Source organism: Coccinella septempunctata, chromosome 2, assembly GCF_907165205.1.
Source record: "Coccinella septempunctata chromosome 2, icCocSept1.1, whole genome shotgun sequence".
NCBI lineage: Eukaryota > Metazoa > Arthropoda > Insecta > Coleoptera > Coccinellidae > Coccinella > Coccinella septempunctata.
This window is the reverse complement of record NC_058190.1, coordinates 5,465,845-5,486,104: the sequence shown is the minus strand read 5'-3', so window position 1 is coordinate 5,486,104 and position 20,260 is coordinate 5,465,845. Positions and strand designations below refer to the sequence as shown.

Sequence of the window (20,260 nt, the reverse complement as noted above, 5' to 3'; positions counted from 1 at the left end):
CAACTGGTAAATATTTTCATACTGTGTGATATTATTTTAAGAGAATTATTTCTGTTTTCAGATATGCAGCAATAATTTAAGGATATTGAACGTGATTGCCCGTTATCCAGGGGCAACTCATGATTCATTCATTTGAAATCAATCTAGGTGTCAGTATATTCTTCGTAATCTTTATTTGAGAACAAGAAGATCTTTTACTTACTAGGTGAAACAGGAAACACCACTGTTATGAATATTTTTTTATAAGTGTGTTTGTTTACTTCATTGAAAATTATTTTCAAGGTGACACTGGATATCCATTGAGACCATGGCTCTTGACTCCATTTGATGGTAATCCTGAACCAGGTACTCCCCAATATGAATTTAATCAACACCTGAAGAAAACTCGCTGTTTGATTGAGAGGTGTAATGGGGTACTAAAGATGCGCTTCAGATACTTATTGAAACACAGGGTGCTGCATTATACACTGGAGAAGGCAGGAAAATTCTCTTTATTATGCATATAAATCATTAGAACATCAATATTCCAAATATTATTCCAGCTGTCGAGGCTCAATATTGGATAAAAGAGAGTTCACGCGAAACAAAAGCAAAATCCAAATTGATAGGTTATGTTTAACGTCTGACTCTTTTCATCTGAATATTACAGATATCATCAGAGGATAGCATGGCAAGCCTTTTTTTTGCCTTCAGAGTAGAAAATTCTACAGTAAGTGGAATAATTCCATGTACCTTGGAAATGCTGTGGAAGGTACTTCAACCAGAGGTGCAGAAACAACCAGAGGAAGGTTTTCAAAAAGTAGCCCAAGGTTTCAAAAAAGTTTGAAAGTATCCAAACTGGTGCTATGGAAAACATGTTATGATAGAGGTAAATATGCGACATAGGTTTTAAGTAATATAACATTTAAATTCAAAATCCTATTTCAGGAGCCACATCACTCAGGCAGCATTCAGTAGTACATACTTATGGCATTTGTGAATAATAAGTGGTGGATATTGGAGCTCAATGGAGGCAAAGTGATAGTGGAGTATACCGAAATTCAATAATTGGATAAAAATTTATTGAAGGAACAATTAATATTCCCCCTCCTAATGAAATTGCTGAGGAGAGAACTAGATTACCTCATGTTATTATTGCAGGGGATGAAGCTTTTCCTCTTTTAGAAAATTTGATGCGCCCCTACCAAGAACGGGAGAGTTTAGACCTGGAAAAAACTATTTATAACTACCGACATTCAAGAGCAAGGAGTGTATCTGAAAATGCATTTGGTATTTTGGTGGCACGCTGGATGATATTTTCTCGTCCTATAAATGCTAAGCTGGAGAATGTTGAAAAAATCGTTCAAGGCGCTGTTTGCCCGCGCAATTTTCTAATCAGGAATAAAAATGAATATATCTCATCTTCACTGGGAGATATTGAATCAGATAACTCTCTGGTGCCAAATATTTGGAGAACATCTAACAATTTTACTAATGTTGGGAGAACATCTCAATATACATTCTCCAGGTTAGCAAGGAACAGTCGAGACGAATTTAAAAGTTCCTTTTTCGAAGAAGGGGCTGTACCATGGCAATGGGATCATGTATGATACATGTAAATTGTTTGAATGAAATATTTTTTCTTCGGTTTGAAACCTTGTATTCTGCATTCCCAAACCCCAGAGAATGATTGTGGGATTAGGAGTTAATTCGAAAACATGAGGCAATTTTTCATATTTATAATTACAACAGGTTATGCTATCTGTTTGGTGGGATTTCAAGGGGATCGGTTCATTTGAGCTTCTACCGGACAACACCACGATCAAATCTGAAGTGCATTGTGATCAACTGGACTGATTGAATGATTAATGTGATTTTTTCAAATGAAAACCGAAAATCTACCGAATAGGTAGAACGCTGGGCTTCCTTGTTGGATAGCTAAAATGTATTGCTGACAATCTTTAATTATAAATTTATTTATGAAATTCATTTTATTATTGTTTTTTAAGACAGAGAAGGTGGACTTTCTGACCTGCTAGTTATATCTACTAACAAAGCTCCATTAGCACCAAACGAACTAGGTTGTTTTTCTCTCCAGTTTAGTTTCGGTACATGTTTTCTGTCCTTATTTTTCTTGGCTGATATATCCCCCGTAGTGTATCGAAGAGATCGAATAACCAAGGAGAACTTGGTTGGTTGTTCGAATCTGGCACATTTAAAATTTCTCATACCACGAAATTCATATTTCCGATGATCCAATATGATCTTCATCCATCCGGATTTGGAAGGCAGCATAGATTTACAGCGGAGGACAAAATCATGATACTCACACTGTCAAAACAGAGTTCGAGGGCGATTTATGACTAGGGTTTTTGCTTTACCTAGCAGGTCTACATTGAATAATTTCTTGAAGAATATTCATTTCGAGCATTTTTTGCTGCAAGAAACAATGGAAAGTAAGAAAAAATAATAGTGTTGATGTGGGATAAACTTTCTCTGCTGCCATATATTAACTTTCAGAAGAAAGAAAGTCAAGGTAGTATCTGTGGTTTTATAGATTTGGGCAATGGACGAAGATCACGTGAGATTGCTGATACCTATATCATTTCATTTCACATCAAATGGTGGTGTGGAATTGTTGGAGTTGAAGGCACAAGTTGCAAGATATAAAACGGATTTTTAGAAATTGGTTTCAAACCTATTCCGACAATCTGTCAACTGAAGTAGAAGCACCGCAAGAACTTATAGAGGACATAGGGATCAATTATTTAAAAAACAGTGAAGAATATAAAGGCGAATTCATCGAGTTAAATTTTAAAATATACCCCATTTAGGACCCTTCTCGAAGGGCATCAGAAACAACTTTCTTGTGAAAAATATTAAATTATTTGGTGATGGGAAAATTGCCAAGTGCCAACATATACGTTCACTTTATAACGTCGATAATTCTGCAAGCACTATCGGGGGACTACAAGCACTGCCAAATTTAAGGGATGACCACTCGAATCCTATAGGATCCAAAAGAATGAAGGTCAAATATGCTGCCCAAATATTCAGCCTTAAACTTAACTGTATTGTACTTACCTTAATGCTGTAATGTGTAGGATTCTTGTTATGTTGTGCAAATTTATTGAATACTTTATTATGATGTATATTGATAAATGTGAAATTACGGTAAATAAATATCTAAAATAGCTTGGACACATTTGGTCAGCAGAATGAATGAATATATTTCCTCTTTTTTCTTTTCCTTTTTCCAACAATACTTTTTGTTATCTACCACAGATAATGTTACATAATGTATTACAGAATAATAATAATAGTTTTTGGGTTACTAGGTAGGTTTTTGATTTGAAAAAAAAAAAAAACAATGCTAATGTCAATTTGGAAGATTTTATTATTCAGTGCGTAAATTAGACTATATAATTTAAATAATCGTTTTACGCTGAATTTATAAAAGTGCCTGTTGTGTTGCTTATAACGAATAAATTTCTGAACACCCTAGAAATAACACCGAACCTTGTCTTCGACTTGAAGCCACCAGGGTAGGTTTACTATTTTCCCTTCAAAGAATAGCTGGCGCTCGAGAATTCTCCGAGGAAACGGCGTTATAAGGTTATGCTGTGTATTCGGTGGGACCCAGTCGGTGTTATTTATTATGAGCTGTTGGAACGGAGTTAAACCGTTACTGGGGAACAGTAATGACTTCAATTGATGCGATTGAGCAGAGCACTGCGCGAAAAACGGCCACAATACGAGCAGAGCCACAACATGTCAATGTTGCTAAAACTGTTAAAACCTATCTGGTTCTACTCCACCCGCGGTATACCACAGATATTGCGCAATCAGATTATAACTTATTTCGTTCGATGGCAAATGGTCTGTGTTCGATCGTGAGTTGGGTTGCCTGACTCCGGTTGATCTCGCACAAAACCTCAATACAGTAGAACTCCAATTATCCGAACTCCGACTATCCGAATCGCCGATTATCCGAATCACAAATGCGCGTCAAGTATTGACTTGACTTGTCTTAACTTGCCGTTGTGCCTACACTGACTTCCCCCCGCGTGTGTAGGCACAACGGCAAGTTAAGACAAGTTCCGGCGCATTGCAGTCACGGCGCACCTGTCATTGTTTGTTTTGATTAGCCAGTGTGCTATTGACCTTGCTCGAAGACGCTATATACTCTTTCGCTACGGCTTACTTTTGTTTGTGCGTGTACAATACTGTATTGTTTTTATACCACGGCTTCGAAAAGAAAACGTGTTGTGCTATCGTTAGCGGACAAACTGAAAATTATAGAGCAACTCGATAAAGGTGTAACGGGTAAGAAGTTGTCTGAGATTTATGGTGTTGGACAAGCAACAATTTCTGACATTAAAAACAGTAAGTCAACACTTTTAAACTTTGTTTCGGTGCTTGAAAATGAAGATGGAAGTTCCTCCAGGAAAACAATGAAGACAGCAACCAACAAAAATTTGGAAGATGCCGTGTTTAAATGGTTTTTGCAGCAACGTTCTATGGGAAATCCGATTTCATGTCCAATCCTTTGTGAAAAAGCCAAAATCTTAGCAGAAAAGCTTGGTTATTCATCTTTTAAGGCTAGTAACGGCTGGCTAAGGAATTTTAAATTCAGGCATGGTGTACGCGAGTTAGATTTGGCTGGTGAGAAGCTTTCAGCAGACTCTGCAGCTGCTGAAAATTTTATTGAAAAATTTAAAACTGCATCAGAATCCTATGATCCGGAGTTTGTTTATAATGCCGATGAAACTGGCCTTGTTTGGAAAGCATTACCAAAAACCACTTTGGCTTCTAAAAGGGAATCTAGTGCCCCTGGACATAAGGTCAGTAAAGAACGTGTTACAGTGCTTAACTGTGCCAACTCCACTGGAAATCATAAACTGCCACTTCTTTTGATAGGAAAATCAAGAAATCCAAGAGCATTTAAAAACGTAAAAAAACTTCCACTCTTCTACAAAAGTCAACCCAAGGCCTGGATGACTGCAGCTTTGTTTACCGAATGGTATGATGAAGTGTTTATTCCTGAAGTGAAAAAGCACCACAAATCGGTGGGAAAAGAAGGCAGTAAGGTGCTTTTAATTGTTGATAACGCACCCACTCATCCTACAGCAGAACTGTTGGAAAGAGAGAATGGGCAGTTTAAAACTACGTTTTTGCCTCCCAATGTTACAAGTTTGCTGCAACTCATGGACCAGTCTGTTATTGAAATAATGAAGCGCCGTTACAGAAGGCAACTGCTGAGAAAACTGCTGATCGAAGGTGCTGAAGATGAAGAATTGGTTTTGGAAAATCATAGCAAAATAAATTTAAAGGACTGCTGTTACATGGTAGCGGAAGCTTGGAGTTTGGTTACGGCAGTGACGCTAAGACGTGCGTGGAATAAACTGAAAGGCCTACCGTCTGAGAAGAACAAAAAAAAAAGAATCTGAAGAAAATGAGAAACAAGAATATGGAGAGGATGATGATGATGAAGATGCGTTGTCACTAGAGGAAATAAGAAAAATGATTGTAAAAATTCCTGGTTGTACAGAAGTAAGTGCTGAAGATGTAGGAGAGTGGATGGCTTATGACACGTCTGACCCTGGTTTTCAAATTCTCAATGACGACGAAATTGTTGTAAGTGTGAGAGAAGATATTGAAGTGGAAGTGGAAGAAGAACTTTCTGCTGATGTTGAAGTAGACGCTGGACCATCAGCTAGTGAAGCATTTGCCGGCCTCGACACTGCTTTGAAGTGGATGGAGCGTCAGCCCGAGTGTGACCACTGCTCACCGTCAAGCGAATGCGTGACCTGGCTGTCCGAAAACGGTTGAAGACCGCAAAACAGCTTACATTGACGGAGATGTTTAAAAAACAATGATTTTTATTTCTAAACTTGTACATAAGTACATTTTATTTATATTTAAAACATGTGAAAATTTCATGTTTCTTTCATTTAATTCAATAAAAAAATAGTGCAATATCAAAACGTAGCTTTTATTCTCTCCAATGGCAATTTTAAAAAAAAAAATCCGATTATCCGAATATTTGATTATCCGAATGGGTCCCGGTCCCCATTAATTCGGATAATTGGAGTTCTACTGTAATCTTCTTATAAATCGCCGAAATCATCTGTCATCTCTCTATATTGAGTGAATCAAAGTAATATTGAGCAATTTTAAATGAAGGGCTGATATCAGCCTGTATCGTGCTACGGAGCTAAGTGCAGAAGGAGGGTTGGTTCCGTGTTTCCCTTCCCTTAGGAACCACCTTTCTGATACCAGACCAGTGGAGATGCATCTGAGTATCGCAAATGGACCTGAGACGACCAGTTTCGAATCCAAATCTGACTTTCACCGATTGATTATGTTTAGAAGGGACGGTTTGAAAACTGAAAACCCGACTATAAAGTGTAGTCACCCTCCATCCCAATGGAGACAGAACAAAGGTCTATTATGGACCTTCAAAGTCATATATTTTGAGGAAGATGCCGCAGACGAGTTCATAATTTTCGCCAGAAATGTGAGAAAAGGAAGAGCAAAGAAGCAAAGTGCTGGATCCGCCAAGGACAAGATTTTTTTTGCACGAAATGGTCGCTTTCCCGGTCCAAGGAAAATTGTTACGTTGTGGTGATGCAGCATCGTTTCACGAAGTGAGTCGAATGTCGTCCGTTTCTGAAATCCACCGCTAAAACCATTTATTCAACCCTATATTTACAGATTATGTCCTAATATCAATTGGAATATCTGACAACGGGATACAGTAGACTATTCAAAAACAGCATCCGGCTCCACAGGTAGTGGAGAAACTACCGACAGGTCTAGGAATGTGCCCACGATAGTTGGGGAGCCGAAGAGGGAAATTCGGGATTTACTCGAGCGTGTCAGATTAATATAAGGGGACATACCTTGGTCCCTGTAGAGTATCTCTACCAAAAATTAGACGTTATTTCCACCTTTTCTTGACTTCATTATCTGTAATAAACATATTTCGTTTCAGATTCATAGCCTGGAGAATCATATGCGACACTAGAATATAACTATCGTATATCAGCGAGTTATATAAGCAGAATAGTGAAGGATGTACTAGCAAGTCTACGGAAACATTTAGTGCCACTTTTATTACCAGTGTCTACAGAAGATCATCTGAAGCAGGTAGCAGGTGACTTTTGGAATCGATGGAATTTCCCTAACTGCTTTGGGGCTATCGATGGAAAACATGTGCGCGTGAAAGCTCCAAATAACACTGGTTCGCTATTTTTCAACTACAAGGAATATTATTCAATTGTACTCCTGGCGATAGTAGATGCCAATTACAAATTTATTGCTGTTGACGTGGGATCTTATGGTAAGGAAGGAGATAGTGGAATTTTTCGGAAATCCCGTATAGGAAAAAGAATTGCGAGCAATCAATTCAATACTCCAGGGCCCGCAAATCTCCCAGGAACAGACATTATGATTCCACGTGTTTCAGTTGGCGATGAAGCGTTTGCCCTCGATAACTATATGATGAAGCCATTTTAAAGAAATGATGCGAGAATAGATCGTGATAAAGCTATTTTCAATTGCAGAGCTAGAAGAGTGACAGAAAATTCATTCGCGTTATTATCTCAGGTATTTAGAATATTTTACACACCTATATCAGTCAGAACCGATGTAACTGATGATCTGATCTGACGGCTTGTTGTCTACATAATTTATTACGGGATGCTTATTTAGAATAAAATGGTGTTCCGTATTATAATTATGGTCCAAAAATTTATCAGCCTTCAGAAAACATGTTACCAATGTCAAGAGGAGGTGGCTTTGCAAGTCTAGCTGCATTCGAAATTCGTGATTCTTTGAAAAACTTCTTTGAAAAAAAGAAAAGTGTTAACAATGGAAATGTAAAATTCAACAGAAACAGACCGTAGCTAACTATTTTACTGTTTTAGTTTTCTACTCACTGGTTTGATCGTATTTTTTTCCTTGTTTTCCTCGCAGGTTATTCGGGTCTATATAACAATGACTATGCGGAACACAGACCAGTCAGAGCCGTTCCCCTGTTTTATATCATTACCTGGTGTTAATGCTCATAAGGATCATGTATGTTTGTTGGTGGAGTGAACGTGTATTCTTTAACGATATGATTAAATGAGGAACTATCAGTGAATTATTGGTTAAAATTTACATCACAACATTACATCAATTACACATACCGTGGGTATTAAATCAGATGTTCCCCCGCAGGTCACCTCACTTCTAATTAATCGCCGAATTTCATACGTTACATCCGCCGTGTCAACTGCTTACACACCCGCCGTATTAATTACTTGAGAACTTACCATTTTTGTTTCATTTTTTTTGAGGGAAAGTTTAGAGAATTGACTATTTTTGTTTTGTTCATTTGAGCTTGGAACATCTGTACATGAACCACGAAACGGATCAGTCACTCAAGCGACTTGGGCCAGTCGTCCATTGACAGACTTGGTTGAATTTGAATGCAACGAGCATACACTGAATCGACCATACAGATAGTGTCATGGGATCGCTTTCAACTAATTTGAGAGTCCGAAAAGACCAAACAGGCGAACTACGTCCTTACTCATGCTACGACTTCAACAATTACCTCGAAGTACCAGACGCGTGGCATAGAACAAGAAACAATATCTACCACTATGGCGGTGTACGGTTAGGGAAGCACTCTGCTGGTGTGTATACCCGGGGAGTGCCGAACGCGCCTAAGGGTGAGCCGCCGTAATTCTGTGCCGTCGTATTTCATCCCCTAACCTGGCTGAGGCCCAATACCTGTCCGTCAAGTGTGCGTCTCAAGTTCTGGCGAACGCGTCCGTGTAACCCGTATCGCGTTGAGATCGGATCCTGTTTCATTCCGTCCGTTTTGCCCTGTAAATTCACTGATCTCGAGTCTTTCACTGTACAAATTTTATAATAGTGCCATTTGTGTTTCCTTGTACGAGTCGACAAATGTAATTTGTGTACGTTGATTTTGACTTTCACTGGTTGTCGCTAACACCCCAGACACCGTCTTCGGCTCGTAGCTACCAGGGTAGGTTTGCTATTTTCCCTTCAAAGAATAGCTGGCGCTCGAGTAACCCAAGAAAATAGTTATTCCGTTTCATTTTGGAAATATTTTTCAGATTTTGAGAAATTAAATTCAAATTCCGTAAAATTGAAATTTCCATCAGTAATCCGCCGTAATAATCCAGAACAAAGAAGAAGTGTTTTTCTGCATTCGGCGTTGTTTTTCCGTCCACAAAAACACACCGAATTCCGCATAAAACAACAGATAACGACAATTTTTTTTAACGATAAAGAGATAACCGCCACCAAGAATATTTCTGCTGGGTAGAATATTCGAGAATACCGAATTTTTGGATGCAATTTTGATCACATGACCGTCACATGTTGGAAAGTTGATGAATAAGGCCGCACCACCAAACGAACATCATTCTGTATTCGGGCATTATTCATTCATGATTAGGTATTCTTTAGTCATTCTTAGTACTTTTCTTGCTTCATTATTCACTGTTCGGTGATTATTCTGTATCTTGATTCATAATTTTTTTTTTATTCGAGATTCTTCATACTGCTATTCTTTCTATCAAGAGTTTTTTTTTTCTTTTCTCTAAGTGGTGGTGTGACCGTACCGGGACGAACTGTAAATCTTTTCTTGATACCGCTTACTTCGTGATTCAAAATTGCATTCTTTTATTTGTTTAAGGCCCGGTACTTTCACCTTCGAATAAATTTCATATATCGCATATACAATACAATACCATACTAAAGAGCATAGTGACTTATGGAAGCGAGGTCTGGCAAATGAAACAAAGATCTGAGAAGATGTTGCTGGCAACAGAAATGGATTTCTGGCGACGATCTGCGGGAATATCTAGAAGGGATCGTGTGCGAAATGAAAGAGTGCGAGAGATTATGGGATCGAAACATACCATAACTGATGACATAAAGACGAAGCAATTGATATGGTATGGCCACGTACAGAGGATGCCTGATAGCAGATTACCCAAACAGATTTTAACATGGACGCCACGAGGCAGAAGGAGAAGAGGTCGACCAAGGAAGAGCTGGAGAGAGGGGATCGAAAAGGAAATGGAGGAAAGAGAGCTCCCCGAAAACCTATGGTTGAATAGAGAGGAATGGCGGTTAGGAGTCGGAAAGCGTCGGAGAACGCTCTAAAACCGATATATATATATATGTTAGCAAATGTTAATTTGACCCCCCTTAAAATATACTGATAATGTCCGACGACGAATGTCGAAGATAGAATAAGAGTATAGAACCTATGCTCTGTGAACTCTGTGCTCCAATGTTACCTGCTCTCTCTTTTGCACAGGCCGAGACACAATCACTTGAACTACTTTGTCGGGCGGTATGCTCTGTACCTGACCCTTTGTTAGAGCACCTCCTCGTGCTAGATAACCGACCGCCATCCTACTTTGTGAATAAAAAGTATCAACCACGTGTTTTACTTAATTCTAACATATATATAAATTTTATTCACTGTCAATAAGTATCCGTCAAATAATTTCCTATCTGAAGGATACCTTATTTGACGAATAACAATTCTGTGAAAACACGGTTTACTATTTATCACTGATCAATGTAAAATAAGAGATCGCATTGTGAAAATTGTCATAATTCTAACTACAAAGCAAATATTTCGTGAAAATCACACAAAAAATAACCATACATCCAGAATCTTGAAAATTCAACCAATAATGACGTACGGACATTCGATCTATGACAAATAAAATCTTATTAACGAGTTTCAATGACAGATTTATTCGATGAATAACACTATCTGAAAGTGAAAAGACTGCATTTTTACTTATCCTAAGAATAAGACTTATTTATCGAATAAATTTAGTTATTCGCACGTGAAAGAACCGGGCCTAATTGTGTTAATCCCCCTGTTTAACGCAGACTTCTGTCGCCTGGTTCTCTGGTGAACCAAGACCAATCGACAGAAGCCTCGAAGTCGTTCGGCTGGTAATGCTTGGCGTGTACACCCAAGGTTGCCACGGAAAGACCACTGTAACCTATTCCGTCCTACCCCTGTTGTGTTCCGTTTAGATTTCCCGTTTACCGCAGACTTCTGTCGCCTGGCTATCTGGTGACGGAAACCAAATTTCTGCTGGTAATGCTTGGCGTGTACACCCAAGGTCGCCACGGAGGGGCCACGATAAACTACTCCGTTATCTTGTAAATTGTTGCATTGTGTTTCACCTGCATCAACCCCGTCCCGTTTATGGAATAGCTTCAATTCTGATTGTCCTGTACACTGAAAATCACTGAATGTGCTCGGGATCAAACCCATTGTTAAATTAACCGATTACAGAGACTTGGATCTTTCTGAGACAACCGGTTACTGTTATTTTTGTATAAACCGCGTACATCCTTTATCGTCTCAGAAGGAATCAAAGTGACCGCTATTGATTATTTCCTTTCGTAAATACCTGATATTTTTACTGAATATAATTAATTTGAATTCATTAATTTCACTGTGATGAGTTCAAATTTCTGATCACCGTGACAAGTTAATTATTGTATTTCTGTTTTCCTCATTTTTGAACTTGATCATCAGCTGTATATATTTCTTGACTTGGAAATAACTGTATGGTTCACTGTAATTTAGATTATTGTAATGAATTCGGTTTTAAAGTATTTGTTATCGCTACCACGTTAGATTGTTGGATTGATCTCCAACAATTGGTTATGTTACGCCATCTATGTATCTATGAGTAACTGAAATGATATGTTTTTCTCAGTGGGTCGATACAACAATCTGTATTATCGATTCATCCCTTGTTCTCTGTACAGTAATCAGTCAGTAATAAATCGTTCAACGAATAAAAGCTGTTCGCAGGTGTAGTTAACTGAAACAACATTCTCCTTTTCAACCTGAAATTCCACTACAAAAGCCCAATTATAACAGGTTATGGGCCCAGATCGTGATTCGCGTTGAAGAACGAAAGTGTTGTGAAACGAGAAATAATTTCATTGTTCGTTCTACCGCGAGATTGAAAATGGCCGCCAATTACTTGAGTAGTGTCCCAAAACTGCTTGGAAGGGAAAATTATAGTGACTGGTCGTTTGCCGTTGAGAATTTCCTTGTGCTGGAAGGCCTTACAAAGTGTATCGATGGAACTGAAACGGATTAAACCTTAGTGGCGAAATTAGTGCTGACATTGGATCCGTCCATTTACATTCACGTGAAGGAAGCCGTCAACGCAAAAGAAGTTTGGGAAAAACTAAGAAGTTTATATGAGGCTCCGGATTTTCGAGAAAAATCGGACTTTTACGTACTCTAATCAATCTAAGATTGGAAAATAGTGAATCCATGGAATCATACGTGAATCAAGTAATTGAAGTGTCTCAAAGCTAAGAAGAACAGGATTTAGCATTGACGAAGAATGGGTTGGATCGCTTTTATTGGCAGGATTACCTGAAAAGTATGCTCCATTAATAATGGCTATCGAGCACGCAGGGATCTGCATAGCTACCGACTCCATAAAAGCGAAGTTGATGGACATGGCAATAGACCATATTAGTGAGGTTAGAATCACTCTCTTGGCGGGAGATCCATATTCAAATTGTTTTACATAGGTATCACACATTGAGATGGAATATCACCAGCTAGAGGTAAATGTTAGTATAAAAACATGAAAAATTGGGTACAGTCATTGTAAATACGTGTTCCCAAGTAGTTTTTACATCACAATATACTTTTTCAGGTCCTTAAATTGAATTGAAACCTCTGATCTTCGAAAGATGACCGTATGTCTGAGATTATTACAGCTGCGCGTCACGATAATGGCTTAAGAGGTTATATAAGTGTGAAGTTTCATGTTGTTTGTCCTTTCAGTTTACTCCGAGCTAAGAATAAGTTAGTTGAGTCTTAGTCTTGAATTTATTGTCTGCATACCTCATTTTGTGATATTGTTTGTTATTGTGATTTGTGTTTGTTAATACCAATCAATCATGACCTCGAGAATCATTAAGCTATCTGCTATGAATGAATACTTAAAGGATGATATGAAATGCATTCAACGCGGCGACAACAGTCTCTCATCTGGTCATCTGGAGACGTGCAATTTCGATCCCGGATTACGAATTATCAAGGCAAAAGTGAAGACGAAATTGATCATTGTTCGTGCTGATGCCCTAGAGGACAATTTATGTGCCACCACATGTGTGTTGATACATGCCCATTATAACATTTCAAAAACAGATGTTCCATGTTTGTGGGTTCCTCGAGCAAATGAAGTTGAAGATCCTTGCCAAATAACCACTGATGAGTTGTTTGATATGGGTCAAACAACAGGAGGAAGCGTCCCCCATCCCACTCAAATTCAGAGTTTCCAAGACAACCTACAGAAGGTTGGTAATAACTGTGGTCTACTGTGGCTTATGAAGGAGGCCCCAAATTCTGCATCAGAAGAACCATTACTTGTATCCATAGAAGACCTGTTGCAGTCGGATGATTATCGAGGCAGTATCAATAAAATAGCTTATATTGAGAGCATGGTTGCCATCAGTGATGACAAAATTCTTGAAGTTGCTGAAAGAACTAAAGGTCAGGCACAAAGTCAGCTAGGTAGGAAGAATCGACTAACTGCTTCCAATTTTGGTGAAGTATTGAAGGCAGTGCAGAGGCAAAGATTTAGTCCATCTCTCATGAAAAAAATCTCAGGTGAGGTGTCCTTTGTGATTCAGATTTTCACATTTTTCAAATCAAATGTTTGAATAATATTTCAAAATTCAGGAAATTGTGGAAAATCTTAATGAGTGATTTCGGGTTTTCAATCTCTTTTATGCACAATTTGCACCAAAAGAATGAATAAATTAATAATGCACTTTTTCATTTCTATGTGGATATGATTTAGAATTTGTGAAACAAATTCAGTGGGGCCGACAAAATGAGATCAATGGGATACAGTCATTCGAGCAATTAACTGGCAAGAAAACAATAAAAACAGGTTTATGGCTGCACACATGTGGATTTTTAGGAGCTACGCCTGATGGACTCATAGACTGTGATGGGCTAATTGAGGTGAAATGTCCATATTCACTTCGCAATTGTAGTTTACGTGACGATTTGAAAAATAGTGATATTATGTTCTTTCATGATGGAGAATTCATTGTGAACAAAGAACATAATTATTATCACCAAATTCAAGGACAGCTCCACATTACAAACAGAGACTACTGCTACCTGATAATATAGACAACTGTCGACACTGCAGTTAAGAAAATTGTGAAGGATATAGACCTGGGCACAGCCTTCTTAAACTCAAGCCGTGCACAGAGAAAGGCAACGTCGCATTTGCTGCATCTGGGGGTCCTATAGTAGTACGATACGGACTCCCTACGCTAGCCGAGCTAGCGTTCCTAGAGCGATTGTTTCAGAATCGAAATTCATACGTATGTACATATTTAAAAAAATACAATTCTTGTAGTGGATATAACGGAATTATACCTATATGTTTTTTGAACATGCTCATTTATTGTAACAGTTATTATTTCCCAAAGAATTATTGTATAGATATAGACGATAATTCATGTTATTATTTCAGCCAAGAAAAGAATTTATATTTTGTTTTGGATTGATGAGGTAGTTTCCACAACACCCAGGAGGTACTACCGTGAAGCGTTACTTTTTGATGGGTAGTTCGCCAGTAGCCATATTTTCCCAAAACAAGTGGTTTTCAACCATAAATTAAAAAATATCAATAACAAAATATAAACTCTGTAGGTTATTAATATAAAAATAAAATAAAATAAATATTCTTCTTCAAATAAATACGATAACAACTAGATAAATAAAGTTAAGTTAAAGATAAAGTTTGCAATTTCCGTTTCTTTTGGGGAGTGTTTGAATGAGTCTTTTTGGCTTCAAGATTCAAGTTGGATTTCTCTTTCCTATAATTATTCAAAAGGATATTGGCAAAAACTGACAGCAAATGAAATAAGATTTTTTTATATTCCTTTCCACATACACAAGTTTGTTGAAATTCTTCAAATGCGTATTCTGACTGAATACTCAAAAAAGTTAATTTTCCAAGAATGTACTTTTGATCAACTGTACGTAAAAAATTTGACTCTAAGGTACTATTATTCAAAATTACTTCGAATATAGCACACATATGGTGAAAAATGATCCTAACATGAAAAGTTGGAACGGACAGACCCCCCCTCTGCAAATGATCGAAATATTCATTTTCTACAAAACTACCTTTCTCTTCGACAATCAAGGATAAACAAATGGAACAATTTAATTTTTTGGAAGCACTGTGTGATCCGTATCCTGCAATGTAAATTTTGGCAGATTCATCAACGGCGCAATCGATTAAATAATCTGAATTCAATACATCCGTGAATTCATCAATATTAGAAGTGTCCTCGTCAAAAGTAAAAGTGGATGAATCGTTATTTTCAAAAAAAAATTTTTTCTTTATATCGTCAAGAGAAAAAGTTGATCCAGTTGATTTAAATATACGCTTCACACGAATTTTCTTTTCGGCATTCAAAACTTCATCTAAAGATACATTATAATTACAACCACTCAGAAGTCTATAATTGCCAAAACGCTTCTCAAGTTTTTCAGTGGTGAATTTACCCGGCAAAAAATATTCAATATTGTAAACAGCAAAACTATACTTAACTATGTCCAAAAGTGTAGACGTACACTGAAAGAAAGCTTTATGAGTGTCGTTTGTGAGATGGCCATTTGAATCTAGATCATGCCATTTATTTATCCATGAAACAAATTTTTCTAAATATTGGACTCTATAATCATCAATACCTGAAATAGGTTTTGAAAATTCATTCCTTCTAATAACGCCTTTAATGACGCTAGTGTTGTTTACCACGTCCCACCAATTTCTTATCAACTGCAGAAAATCTGCAGTATCATTGAAACCAAAATCTTTAAGAGCAGCTATGGTTGAATCATGAAATAAATTATCTACTAATGAAACCTTTTGCCTTTCAAAGTTATTTGGAAATAAAGTTTTAAAGTTCAATTTATAGGCTTTCTTTATAAATGAATGTTTCTCAGCTTCATAAACTTTTTTCAAATCACTAAATTTTGCGTACTTAATGAGCCCTGTTTCAAAATCAGGATAAACAAATGTTTTGTCTAAGTTTTTCAAATTGAACCAGTTGTTGCGAATGTTCTTCATTACATGAACAAAATCGTAGGACAGAAATATAGTTTTGCCATTTCCTAAAGGATTTGGAATACAATTTGTATTGGACAATTTTTTAAACATAGTTTGATTTATTCTACAATTATCAGTGACTATACAAATAATTTCGAACCCACATTTTTGAACTAATTCGATGACACTAGTTGCGAAAGGAATAATTTCAACTCCGCTTATGCTATTGACAGGTACTAATTTTACAATTTCATGAAAATTGCCAAAAGCTGAAGAAATCATAAATGCTAAAATAGTTTTAGCCAAACTGTCTTTGTTGGCAGCGTATCCGATCAGATTTTTGGAACGGTATTCCAATCTTGGTGCTATATAAATTTCATCTATCAAAAGAACAACAACTTTTTCTCTAGGCGTTAAGGTTGATGACATATTTGATATGTAATTATTATTATTTATATCGTTACTCGGAGAAACATTAAGTTCGGAGGAAATTCTCTGTAAATATCTTCTATGGGGTAAAATGAAGAAACCCCTGAGAAGTTCATACGTAGAATGGGAAGTTGTGTGAATCATAAAGGACATAATAATCGTTGAAGACGAATATCTGTTTTTTTTTGAATTGATTTGTCTCAACTGGTCAATCAAAATTTCGATATTTTTGGAATAAGGGAAATTGTTCTCGCAGGATACAGTCAACGCTTGGTCTAAATGTTTTAAGATAATTTCTAAAAGATTATTGAAGGATTCAACAGAATTTTCAGCAGCCTTGCCTTCTAAGTTTTCTTTGTACCTAGACAAAATATTCTCGAGTTGGGACCATCTATTCAATTTCATATCGAAAGGGAGAATCCATCTTAAATCATTGAAACACAACTTGTTTCTACCCAGAAAAACTTGGACCACCATCTTTTCATCAATTAAAATTTGAGATTTAAATACCAGTGACTCTTGATTTTCCTGAACTGTCAACTGATAAAAATAAAGTTTATTCTCTGTTTTATAAACTATCCAATTTGCTATGTCTAATTTATTGGAATAATCATTCAACAATTGATTGAAATTTTGAATAATGTCTTGAGCTTCAAACTCTGCAATAATTTGATTTTGGTGGTTAATATGATTTTGACGCCTTTCCTCGGGATTTTTCCTTGGAGGAACAGAGGGTTTCGAGAGGTATGTAGGCAAATTTGGAAAAATTGATGGAACTGAATTTTCTTTCAATTTTGGAAATTTCAAAAGGTTCTTTCCAATCGTTCCATCCTTACGTGTGAATTCATCGTATCTAATGACTTCACATTCTTGGAAATGAAGGGAACACACTACTGAATTTTGAGATGGAGTCCAATTTTTTCGAGGTATAGAAGCCACCCATTTTATTTTCAAATTGGGGTCTTTTGGAAATTTGAATACTGACACATACCTGTTTTGTGAGTCGTAATTCGACTTACAACCTGTAACACAACACCGACGAGGCATTTCAAAGATTCCTCTGGAAATATGCACTTATCACACAGTAATCCACCGAATTTGCACTGAAAAACACTTAAAAACTGGGCACTTTAGGACTTATGACACCACTGCACTATTTTAAACACTAAACAAGAAACCGTAAACACGTGAATTCTGCGATACCGGGAGGAAATATTTAACCTATAACTTCTTGAACCCTTTAGGACGTGAAGTTCATATCGCGAATATCGGACTCCCTGACAGTGTTGCCATTTTTCTGGCCACGGCTCGGGAGATAAAGACGGCTGTGACCTGGGGGAAGAATATTGATATTCTGAAGCATTTTTATTTGAATGAGTACATCAAGTATATAACATCACTAACAAGTGATTAATTGGAGCAATCTTGCAATTAATAAACTAAATTTTTTGGTATCATTTGCTTTATTTATTAAAATATAAAATATTCAAAAAAATATTAACCTCTTGGAAAACACAAAATATATATTGCAAATACTTTAAAAAAATACAGAAAAAAAACCGAAAATACTGTAATATGTAAACAACTGGTGAGACTAGTATATCACAGATGATTTATCACATTAAAACTGAACAAAAAGCAATGTTTCATTCCTGTTTAGGGCATAAAAGGGAAAAAAATTATTAAATTAAAAAGAGAAAACTGAATAAGAAATTCTTCATCAAACCGACATTAAAATTTCAGTCACAAAAAAAATGAGAAAAACGGAAGCAAGAAACTCACATCAAATAAATGATGAATAACGGAATCGACTCAACAGAGAGATGAATGTCTCAAACTAATTTAGTCATTCATCTCTTCAATATTTTTTAAAAGGGGATTTTGTAGATTGACCAGGACACATACCGTTTGAAAAATTGCAGAGGAAAATTTTTTGAAAGATCCTGGAATTGTGTGCAATATCCGAAAATTTTTTATCCTCGCATTCACTCTCTCAACAACAACTCTTGCCCTGGCAATTTCGAGGGTTTTCATGCATTCATTTGCACTGAATTGTTGCGTCATCAAGAATGGGGGTATGTTGACCGTCACCCCTGGTTTCACTACATCATGTATTAGAAACCCCTTGTCTGCAAGTAACATGTCGCCTGGTTCTAACAAGTCATTCAATTTGCTTAGAAGAAAAATTTTCTTATCTGATGTTGAACCAGGAAACATGTTACTTACAGAAGAAATAACTCCATTGGGAGTAACTCCCACAAGTACTTTGTATGTATTCGCATGTTTATAGTAACTATAAGTTTCCTGCTTCAATCTCATTTCGTTTGGAACTGCAATTTTTATTTCTGTGCAGTCAATCACAAGCCTACAATTAGTAAATGATAAAAAAGATTCAGGTAAAGATGACTGCACTTTTTGTCTTGATGGTATTTTTGATAAAATATTACAATTTTTTTTTTCCTTGATTTCGACGAGTTGTTTTGCTCGGTGAACTCGAACTTTCAATATCTTTAAGTGGATACTTTGTTGGTAATCTTTTTACTGTTTGTATCCTAAATGTGCAATAAATAAATAAATAAATAAATAAATAAATAAATTGTCCTATGTATTAGAAGCACCCAAGTAAAAAAAAATATTAGAAATTGTAGTCGGGCTTGTGTTAAATCTAGTGCTAAGGTCTAGATGGGGTGAATTCAGTCTCAATTTCATTAATGTTATTAATAGCAGATTTTCTGGCAATATTCCTGTGACTTTCCAGCCCAAATAATATTGAAACTGGAAAGTTGTCAAAAAATCTAAAAAGCTTGGAAAGCTTTTTGGTTTGGTAACTCAGTATAAAGTTGTATTAGATCATCCCTCTGTTTAATTTGATGATATGAAAAAGATTCTTTGACTTTATGATATATTGGGATACGTTCTTCTCTATCTATCTCTATCGAAGAAGAAGTTTCGGTTGTATTCAACTCAATATTGCTACTACCCGTGCTGGTAGTTGGGGGCGGTGAATTCAGTCTCTTTCTTTTATTTTTAAGGATTTCATCACATTTGAAATCAATTTGTTTACTTTTGTTTTGCTCAAATATCGTAGGTCTATTTTCTTTGAGGCCATCTTTAAAATGGCAACTGCACACCCTACTATTTTTATTCGGTTTTCTGTAAAATCGGCTGAAAATTCAGGTTCAAAATAATATACAATATTCATACCCCATCTCCTGAATGAATGTTACATACAAGTCCGAATATTTTTCCCACATTTTAAAATCTCTTTCATTTTTAGGCATTAGAAAGAATTTGCAATCACTTGGGTGCCTATGATTGCAACCAGGAGCAAAGCAATGCATTTTTTCTATTTTTTTTGATTCTCAAAAATCTTACACTTCGTATCGTCTTTGACTCGAAATTTTGTTTGTTTACATTTTTAAATTTGCCGCCGCAATTCGCTTCCACCAATCAGACACGGGATGAAGCTGAGACATACTTTCATGGAATTTGCCGACGTGTTTTATATTATTCAATTATTTAAAAAATATGCCGTTTTATTGGTAAATTCTTTTTTTAGATTGTTAAGAAGGGTTCATAGAACGTATTTCAATAGAAATAAATCTTAAGAAATCAGCTAAAATATCCAAAAAAAGGCGAGAAGTACGCGTCATTTTTAGGCCCATAAGAAATGC

At 36.5% G+C, this 20,260-nt stretch overlaps 1 protein-coding gene across 1 annotated transcript; it reads left to right on the top strand.

The window, feature by feature from the left end:
- Positions 1 to 4,433: 4,433 nt before the first annotated feature.
- On the top strand, positions 4,434 to 5,429 carry LOC123306280 (jerky protein homolog-like). The gene has a single exon (XM_044888187.1). It carries the CDS (start codon positions 4,434 to 4,436, stop codon positions 5,427 to 5,429), a length of 996 nt encoding a protein of 331 aa, XP_044744122.1.
- The last annotated feature ends 14,831 nt before the right edge of the window (positions 5,430 to 20,260 follow it).